Genomic DNA, 10,420 nt, shown 5'->3' on the forward strand with positions numbered 1-10,420 from the left:
ACTGAAATTTAAAAAAATATATTATTTAAAATGAAGTTAAACTAGAAACAATTAACAGAAAGATATGAAAATCCAAAAACATTTCAAAATTAAACTCTGAGGCAAACCTTAACCCACAGATCAAAGAGGAAGTTACATAGGAATTAAGATATTAATCAAATCGAATAAAAAAAGATGCAACACATCACGATTTGTGGAACGAGGTTAAGGCAGTGCTTAGCGGGACACACAGCATCACATGCTGACATTAGAAAAGAATAGTCGCAAACCAATGATCTAAGCTTCAACATGAAGAAACTATAAAAAGAAGAGCAATTTAAACCCAAACCAGATAGGAAAGCAGAAATCTGTAACACTGAAAACAGAAAGTCAATGAAACCAAAAGCTGGCTCTTGGAAAAGGTCCATAAAACAAACCTTTAGCCAGATTGACAGAAAGAGAAGAGGGAGGAGGAGAGGGAGGAGGAAGAGACTAGGACACACATTATCACAAGAGGATGAAAGAGAGAACATCACTACGGATCCTACAGCTACTTAAAGGATACTACAGAATACTACGAATAGCTTTATGCCAATAAATGTAACCACTTAGATGAAATAGACCAATTCCTTGAAAGAAGCTACCAAACCTTTCACTGAAGCCAAGCCCGTGCCCCCGGCACTGGAGCTGGGGACAGGCTTAGCGCCCCCGCTTCTCCGAAACGCCAAAAAACTCAGTACGCAAAATAATTAGCATCTTAAAAACAACATCCATGACAAAAACTCATGAAAAAAATGTCAAAATTTTAAGTGCAGACAAGATCCAGCCCTACACTCGAAGGACTCAGCCTCACTGCCTCACCTTAATCCTGGTCCTGTCGGATCCTGTTTTTATTTTAAATAGCTGACATTCTGTTCATTATGAAGATGTTGCTCGAATTTTTACTTTAAACCACTGCATTAGAATATTATGCCTTGATTCCCGAGTTTGTTTGGCACCCTCTTAAACCGCGTGCCTGAGGTGAGTGCCTCACTGGTCCTACCCCAGCCCCCGCCCTGCTCCCTCAGGTCCCCTTGGTGACACCAAATGCCATGCCCATCACAGTGCAGTCTGGGAGCTGGGCTCTGAGCCCCCCACCACACCCCCCTGGCCCGTACCGTGGACCCCCCTAGAGGCTGTCCACCCGCTGCTCCCATCTGGAGATTGGGAATGGCCTGGGTTGGTGTGCCCACCCTGGGGGCTTCCACCTCCTGTCTCCCTCCTCCCTCCTGAGAGCCTAGGAAAGCACAAGTGTCGCAGCCTCCCGTGTCTGGCTCACCTAGGGGCGTGTGGGCTGTTCTTTGGGACCCCGGGGCAGGCTGAAAGCCCCCTCCCTCCCCTTGTCTCAGGACCATCTCCCTCTTGGCCACCTCCCCCTTCCAGCTGGGTTTGGGGAAAGGGAGAGGCTGCATGGGTACAAACTCAGGACCTGCTCTTCTGGGAGAAAAGAGGGGGGCATGGAGGACACGTGCGTTTGCCCACCCGGCACCCACGCCCCCTGCTGGTAACAGCATCTCAAATTCCCGGGGCCGCCATCCTTCCTTCTCCCCGGCTCTCTCAGCTGGGAGTTGGGAAGCTGGAGGTGCAGAGGAAACTGCCCGAGACCATGTGGCGAGGGCCTGCCTGGAGCCGGGGCCACACAGAGAGCAGAGCCCGGTGACACAGGAGTGGCTCCTCCTGTGCGGCCGGGGCACGTCGATCCAGACATACCTGGACGGGGGCTCTGCAGGAAAACGAGCTCCCCCAAATTCCCTCTGGGCTGGGGCGAGGCTGAGCTAAGGTTTCCATCGCTTATAACCGAGAGGGTCCTCGTCCGCCTGGACACCCGGCCTCCGCCCAACACTCACTCACCTCCTTCTTCATCAGCTTGAGCTGCTCCTGGAACCGGGTGTAGTCCCGCTCCTGCTCCAGGCGGATCCGCTTGGCCTCGTCCCGGCGGCGCACAGCGTGGTCCTGCTCCATCTTCTCCACCTGCTGCTTCTGCTGACGCTCCAGGTTCTCCAGCTCCGTGTCAAAGAACTTCTTCTTGGCCTGCAAGGAGCAGAGAGAAGAGTTCAGCAAAGTCACTTCATAAGTCGCTGGGAGGAAGATGGGGAGCAGGATGGGAAGAGGCCGGAACGTGTCCTCAGGCCTGGGCTGAAATCCCAGCTCCGTCACCTCTTCACTGTGTGACCTGAGACAAGTCGCTTGACCTCTCTGAGTCTCTCTTTCCTCACGTGCAAAAGGGGGACAGACCATCTACCTTGCAGGTTCTTGCCTGGTGCTCAGCACAGACTAGTTCCCTCTGAGACGCTCCGGCGTGACTCAGAGAGGCTCTGTGACCTGCAGGTGATTCTGTGGTACAAGTCAAAGCCTAAGGAGACCGGGAAAGCAGGGGGGCTGGACAACGGTGGGTCACGCTCCGCTGCGCGATCGCCCCCACTGCAGCTTCTGCTAAAGAAAAACGGAAGCAAGGAGCCCACCGGGGCCCGTCTGTCCTCACACTCACGTTGATTTCTTGTTCAAAACGTTTATGCATCTGCTCCAGCTGCAGCTCGTGCTTCCTGCTCAGCTGGTTCTGGTTCCGATGCTCCTCTTTCTGGAGCAGCCGAAGCTCTCGGAGTTCCTGGCGCCTGAGGGTTAAAAGGCGTGGACACCGCAGTCAGAATGTGGCCTCAGAGATCCCAGAACTCACAGCGAGGGGCACTGAAGGCTGGAGGTGGAGCAGCACCGCACTGGGGCAGAGGCAGCGTTAGAACTCGGGCTCCTTTTGACATTTATGGGCGGACAAAACACTCATAACCTTAATATGAAAGAGTCCTTACAAATCAGTAAAACAGGAATATCCTACATGTAAACAGTGACACAGAACGTGAACAGACATGAAACAGAAGACAAGAAATGTTTAAATAACGTATATAGATATGAAATGTAAATTAAAAAGGAGTACCATTCTAATTAATTAAGCAGGTGAGATTATAGGGGAAATCGGTACTTTTGTAACCGGCTGAGGTATAAAGTGGTACAACATTCCTGGAGGACAGTTTGGCAATACGTTTGTGCCCTTTGAGATAAGAGTTCCACTTGGGGATAATATTCTGAAGCAGCATTCACACGTGCACAACAACGGTGAACAAGGATGTCAGTAACAGTCCCTCAGTATAGGTCTAATTAAACGAAAACATAGCCATCTGATGTAATTAAAAATCAGGCTTTAAAAGATTAACATCTTCTACACATCTATTAAAATATCTTTTAAAACATCTATTAAAAATGCAGCAATTCTTTATGAGAGAGATGGGATGATCTCTGTTGACAGGTGGATCTATTAGGCAACCCTACCATGTGGGTGGGGGAAAAGAGTGTATGTGTGTGCACAGGGGTATGTGAGTTTACTTTCCTATCTACACACTGTATTTCTGGAAGGATTACAGCAAAAAGTAGCAACACCAGGAGGGGACTGGGCGCCTGGCAGGAAAGTGAACGAGGGAGATTTTTCACTGTTTCCCCGCTTTTTCTGAGTTTTGAACCATATCCTATTTCCTATTTACAATGCACACCTTGATTTGTAACCTGTGTATTGCCAGTGTATAGATTCACAGAAATATAAACACTGACAAACCCCCAAATGTTTACTGTGGCTCTTTCTGAGCAAGTCCACTGAAAACTGGTATGTGTCGTTTATATAATCAGAAAAGAAGAAGAAATTAAAATGATGGGGGAAGAACTGGGCCTGCGACTGAATGGGGCTCTCCGGCAGCTGTGTCCTGTTCTCGCCCAGGGTCTGCAGGCTGCCCCACGGGGTCCCCACCGACCCCTTCCTCGCAGCTCGGAGAGGGCAGAGCTGCTCGGGGAGCCCGCCAACAGCTGTAGGAGGAGAGGCCACATCTGGGGTCTGAGGGACCGAGTTCGAATCTTAGCTCTGCCGACTCTGCAGCTGGGCGCCCTCGGCCTCACTCAGCCTCGCAGGCGGCTGTCACATGGGGCAGATCATCTCCACCTCTCAGGTTCTTGGAGGGTTAAATGAGGTGATACCTGCACTGCCTGCCTGGCACACAGCACACACTCCCTAATGGTGACGTCTCGAATGACAATGAGGAAGCAGAGCCAAAGGCCTCTGGGAAAAGCGGAGACATTTGTACAGCCGCGCGTAGAGGAGCTTCGGCTGAGTCTCTGCCCTCCCTCCGGGAAGGAGAAGGCAGGAACCGGCTTTGAGAGTCTCAACAAAGAAATGGAAATCTTGCCTCAAGAGAAACAGGCTTCCAGAACAACTGACCAAAAGACAAAGGGATCCACAGCCAGCTCTGCCCTCACCTCCTGCCCCGCCCTCTCTCACAGGGAAGGCGGGCAGACAGGCAGGTGGCGGAGGAAGGAAACAACCAGCACCCGCAGTTGTTGAACCGGGCCTAGAAGCCTCGATCTGGGAGAGTGTGAGTCAGTCCCATGGTCCTGACGCCTGCCTGCCCAATCTTCCGGAAATGCTGGGACCCAGGGTGACGAGGGCTGTGGCCAGCTGGGGACGACCGGCGCCTTCCACCCCTGTGGCCTGGCCACGCTTGCCGGCTGCTCAGACCTCAGGACCAAGGCAAACAAGAAAGCCTTGTTGCTGGAGAGCACCTCTCCTCCACCTCGGCCAGGTCTCCCCTTCCGAGCCTGAGCCGCAAGCACACGGCTCCTCTGTTCGGGCCAGACGGCATCGCTTCCAGACTGGGTGGTGAGCCTGCAGGTTCAACCCCAGAAACCTAAGTTCCCGGAGGGGAGACAGAGAGCCAGCCCCTGGGGTCTGAAGCCGGAGGAGTGCAAGTCACCTCCCGGGGGACCATTCAAACAGGAGGTGGCATCCCGACAGCAGCCGGTCCCTCCCCAGTGGCCCAACCCACACAGATGACACCAAAGTGTGCGCGCGCGCGCGCGCGCGCGCGTGTGTGTGTGTGTGTGTGTGTGTGTACACGGATACGTCTGCCTCCCTCACCTGCTTCCTACAAGGGCCAAGTGGCCCCAGGCAGCCCGAACTGCTCGCGCTGGCTTTGGGCTGTTGGTGCTTTTTAAAAACATGAATGTGTCTGATGTTCTAGAAATGTTCTCTAAACCAAAAGTGAATTTACCTGCACAGGCCTGGCCCCAAGGGGGCTCCGGGGCTCCAGGGCACCAGGCCTCCTGCCTTCCCCGATGCCCAGCAGCCCCAGGAAGCTGCACGGAAGCCTCCAGAATCCTCCCTCCGCCAGGCCTCAGCTCCACCCTCTCACCTGGGTGACCGGGTCGGTGACTGGCCTGCCAAGAAGCAGTCTCCTCGTTTACAAAATGGCGAGACGGGGTCTCCCTGAGGAAGGCTTTCGGGGCCTGAGCACCTCAGAAGTGCAGAGATGGCTCCCTAGCAGATGGCTTCGCCTCGCACCAGTGATGGCGAACCTTTGAGCTCGGCGTGTCAGCATTTTGAAAAACCCTAACTTAACTCTGGTGCCGTGTCACATGTAGAAATTTTTTGATATTTGCAACCATAGTAAAACAAAAACTTATATTTTTGATATTTATTTTATATATTTAAATGTCATTTAACAAAGAAAAATCACTCAAAAAAATGAGTTCGCGTGTCACCTCTGACACACGTGTCATAGGTTCGCCATCACTGCCTCACACCCTCCTCCCCACACCAGTCTCATGGGTTTTGCTCCAAAATGTACGTGAAGTCTGACCACCTCTTCCGGCCGCTGTCCTGAAGGGGTCTCCTCTACAGCCTAGCCTCACCCCCCAGCCAGAGCCACCTTCCACACGGGGCATGAGAGCTGCGCGCTCTCCAGCTGTTTCACTCCCGCTGGGGTAGCACCCACACTCTCCCGCCCTGACCCACAGGCCCTGAGGACTCCGGGGACCACACCCACCCGTCCTCTCAGCTCCCGAGCCAGCCGAGCGGTCAGCCCACGGGCTGCGGGTGGGCAGCTCCTCTCACCCTGCAGCTTCTGTTCAGGGGGTTCCCTCGGAGCAGCCTCCCCCAGCCCAGGCGCTCACTGTCATCACCTCTTACCTCCTTCACAAGAACCACAACTGGGAATTACCTTGTGTGTTGGGTGTTGGCCCATTAGGTATACGTTCTACAAAGCCAACAGCCCCAACTATATGGGTCACCATGTCTCCCAACCTGGTGGGTGGGTGGATACATGCATGGGTGGACGGATGACGGATAGATGAATGGATAGAAGGGTGGGTGGGTGGAATAGGGAGATGGGTGAGGGAATGGGTGGGCTGGGGAGTGCAGCATCTCAAGCAAAAGCAGTTTCCTTTTGTCTCATTGATCCTTCGCTTCATGCTGCAGACAGCTCTCTCACCACCCCACCCCATCCCGTTGGCTCCCTCAGCGCCCCTCCCCCACTTACCTGAGAAATCTCATCTCCTCGTCCTTCTTCTCATCTTCGCTGATGATCTTGGAGGTGGTGATGCTCACCTCCACGCCGTCCACCACAAACTTGCGTGTCCTCTTGAGGGTCTTATTGTGCAGCCTGGAGTCCTGGCAGGGCAATCATCGGGCAGAGCTCAGCCTTTCCGCTAAGAGTCCGTGGGTGGCGCGGTGTGGCCGCACGCCCGGGAGGACGCGGCTGCCCACCGTCCCTTTAATTCAAGCTTCTCGACCCAGGGCTGTGAGTGTCTGACTTATTACCCCCACCCCCTCCCTGACCTTGGCCTTCAGACACTGCCCCATGCCGTCCCCCCCAGCGGCCAGCACTCCCACACACGGGACATTTCTAATCCTCTGCTACCTACTGGCTCTATGACCCTGGGCAGGCCCCTTGTCCCGTCAGCCTCAGCTTCCTGGTCTTGTCGGAGGAGAAAAGCAGTGCTTGCCCCCCAGGTGGTTCAGTGAGAAAACGCGGGGCTGTGCACAGCGCCGGCTCTTGGCAACTGTGCAGCACGTGGTGTTTGCAGGCACAGTCTGGTGTCACACGCCAAAACCCAGCGCCCGGAAAACCAGGCTCATAAGGGATTTGGCAGCCACGCCTGATCTGACCTGAACTCCACGGGGCCACACCCGTCTGGAGGCACCAGGAGCTTATTCATAATCGTTATCTTTTCCTGTGAATAATCAGCATTTCTCAGGCTGGCAGAGCACCGCCCAGACTGCGGGAGCTGCTCACGGCCCTCGGCCAGTTCTCCCGGGTCCGCTGAGGCCCTGCGCCTGCACTGGGGTCCGCAAGGTCGCTCCCTCCCTAACCTCTCAGCTGGCTTCCGCCCTCCTGCTGTGCCCAGCCCTGCCTTTCCACCTGCCCTGGGGCCCCCAGCCCAGAGGGGGAGTGGAGGGCACGGTGCTCCCCTCAGTCAGTCCCGGTGCCCTCGGCGCTCGGACCCGGCTCCTGCTGTCGGGACGCAGGGGCTCTGGACATCATCACCCTGAACAGCCACCCCGACCCCTCTCCCCACAGTGTCCAGCTCACGTGTCCTAGGACTCAATTCACGATGGTCACAGGGCCGCCCGTCTGAGGCAGCCCCGGTGGACTCATCAGAACAGCCACGTCCCTGACTCTCTGCCATCAGCCAGCGGGAAGTGCTCCCAGCGACCTCGGGAAGGGGCGGGCCCCTCCTCTGGGAGATGGCTCTTCTCCACTCCCTCAGTCTCTTTAACAGCGGTTCTCAACCTCCCTAATGCCGCGACCCTTTAATACAGTTCCTCATGTTGTGGTGACCCCCAACCATAATTATTTTCATTGCTACTTCATAACTGTAATTTTGCTCCTGTTATGAAGCGTCATGTAAATATCTGATAGGCAGGATGTATTTTCATTGTTCGCGACCCACAGGTTGAGAACCGCTGCTTTAAGAGGAGGAGAGACAGGCTCCTGTCCTAGGATGGGCCCGAGGCAGCGACCCATCGGAGCTGCTGCCTGCCCCTGTCCTGGCGGCCTCAGCACTGCTCCTTCTCCTGCCGCAGAGCCATGTGCAGTGGCTGCTTCAGTCCCTTCCCGTGGGCAAGTACTTCTGACTTTCTACTGTATGTTTTCACCAAGTAAACAATGAAAGGAAAAACCAAAAAGATACAGGAACTTCCCTAACCTCGGCCTTGGTTGGAGGGGGACCTCAGTGTGGCCCAGGCAAGGAAGTGATCGGCGGTGACAGTGAGGGCGAGAGCAGCCCGAGATCTGTCGGAGGCGCCAGCCCTCCGGGACTGGAGGACAAGCACGAGGCCACAGCCCCAACGGGGAAGGCAGAACGGCATGCGGGGCTCAGCCCAGAGCGTGGGTCTCCCCAGCCCCCAGTGCCCACCTGAGCCTCCGTCTGCTCATCTGCACATGGATGAAGGGGCCTCCTTCGTTTTATGTTGTTTTTAAAAGCGCTTTGCAGTGCCAGGCCCTGAGGCACAGCGGTCCTGTCGTTCACCGAGTTCCTCCCAGAAAGGCCACTGAGCTGGGAGACAGCCCGAGCCCACTCCCTTTCCCTGACTCCACCGTCACCACAAACAGAGAACTTCCACTTCTAGAATCCTCTCCCCGATTTCACCAGGGCCTCTAACCAAACCCAATTTAAATGGAAACCAAATCAAAACTTAAACCCAAACGAACTGTTTGCTCTGACTAAATCCCAGATGAACTCGGCCCACTCCCTTTCCCTGACTCCACCGTCACCACAAACAGAGAACTTCCACTTCTAGAATCCTCTCCCCGACTTCACCAGGGCCTCTAACCAACCCAATTTAAATGGAAACCAAGTTGAAACTTAAACCCAAACGAACTGTTTGCTCTGACTAAATCCTAGATGAACTCGGATATTTTGAAAATTAAACTGAGTCAAACTAAAAGCCCCATTCCAGGGAGAGAGACGGAAACATCAGTGACGAGAGAGAATCATCGATCGACAGATGAACTCGGATATTTTGAAGATTAAACTGAGTCGAACTAAAAGCCCCATTCCAGGGAGAGAGACAGAAACATCAGTGGATCATCGATCGGCTGCTTCCTGCACGCCCCACACTGAGGAGCGAGCCCGCAACCCAGGCACGTGCCCTGAGCGCCATCAAACTGTGAACTCCTGGTTCCTGGGTTGACGCTCAACCACTGAGCCACGTCAGCCGGGCAATAAAAATATCTTTTTAAAAAAGAGAGAGCAATCCTGGTGAGCCACTTAGAAACGAAAGGCAGCCACCAACTGCTCTCAGAAACCCAAATGGAGCCGAACAGCCTGCTCCCGGCCTGTGCGCCACACAGGGCGTTACCTTGATGGACAGAGAGCCCGTCTCTCTGTTCAGGGACAGGTCAGCTGACAGGGAGGTGCTGTAGTCCATGCTCTCGGAGGTGGACAGGCTGCCACAGTCCGAGTCCCTCTTGGAAGGAGAGGCCGGGGCGGGGAGCTCCAGGCTGCCGTTGGCCAGCTTCTCGCTGCCCAAGGTCTCCAGGGCGCTGCTGATGGGACGGCTCTGGCTTGTCTTCCGGGGCCGGCTGGCTGCGGGACTGAGGTCGCCAGCCTGGTCAGCCCCCTGCTTCTCCTCGGGCACCTGAATTCTGGGGCCCATCGACACTGGCCGGGACTTGCGGAGAGGCACGGGCACTGCGAGGCCATTCTCATTCCCTGCGGCCACATCCGGGGGCTTGGTAGTCTGGAGGGAACTGTCCCCAGAGGGCGGCAGGCTGGGCCCGTTCTCCTGGTCCTGAGGCTGGCCGGGTGGCACTGGAGTGGCAGGTGGCTCCTGGAGAGGCTTGTTGGCATCGAGGCTTGCCTGACTCACCTCGGAAGAGGTGCGAGTGTGGTCCCCTAGGGGCTAGAGGAAAAGAAAAGATAGTCAAGGCCACGCAGCTGTCTGTACAAGGCAACAGCCAGAAACACAGACGCCGACAGGATGACGTGGGCCCGGGCCGAGGAGATGAGTAGGTATCACTTCCAGCCAGCCACAGTCCTCACCACTCCCGACTGCCTAACCAGCAGCCACAGCACTACTTGTTTTGAGGAACAGGGATCTCCTGATTGTCTCAAATCTTAGTTTAATGCCTGCTACTCTTCCTAGGAGTGCAGGCAACTGTGGCCAGCGGCTGCTCAGCTCCAGCCGATGTGACAATGTGGGAAAATGGGTCCCCTCTGGCCAGACCTTCCAAATTTTTCAGGACAAGCCAGAATCTGGACTTTCACATGACAGCTCCTGATTTTCAGATGGCAACTAGTTAAAGTCTTTTTTAAAATTGCATAAAATCCAAAATAAACTTACCCAAGACTAGATTCTACCTACCAGCCAAGCCACTAACTTATTTTTTCTTTTGATTTCAGAGAGAGGAAAGGAGAGGGAGAGAAGTCCAAGGCGCCATCTGTACTGGGGAGTGAACGTCCTCCCAAAGGCCCTCCCCAGCCGACTGGACCCGCCTTCCAACAACACAGGACAGGCCCCGCCCACAGGCATGTTCACCGGCTCACATGGTTTCAGTATTTAAACTAGCTTTCCTTTAAATTTAAG

The 10,420-nt window shown here is 54.7% G+C and overlaps 1 protein-coding gene across 1 annotated transcript in view; it reads right to left on the minus strand.

Annotated features, from left to right (window-relative positions):
- STK10 (serine/threonine kinase 10) overlaps positions 1-10,420 on the minus strand; it is a gene marked incomplete at its 5' end in the record, with an annotated part of 98,264 nt that overhangs the window by 17,135 nt on the left and 70,709 nt on the right. Inside the window, 4 exons of the mRNA XM_015565136.1 lie at positions 1,870-2,049; positions 2,507-2,630; positions 6,369-6,499; positions 9,194-9,736. Coding sequence (XP_015420622.1) covers positions 1,870-2,049; positions 2,507-2,630; positions 6,369-6,499; positions 9,194-9,736 — 978 coding nt within the window. The remainder of the gene's footprint in view (positions 1-1,869; positions 2,050-2,506; positions 2,631-6,368; positions 6,500-9,193; positions 9,737-10,420) is intronic.

This window comes from Myotis davidii, unplaced genomic scaffold (genome assembly GCF_000327345.1).
Source record: "Myotis davidii unplaced genomic scaffold, ASM32734v1 scaffold399, whole genome shotgun sequence".
Lineage (NCBI taxonomy): Eukaryota > Metazoa > Chordata > Mammalia > Chiroptera > Vespertilionidae > Myotis > Myotis davidii.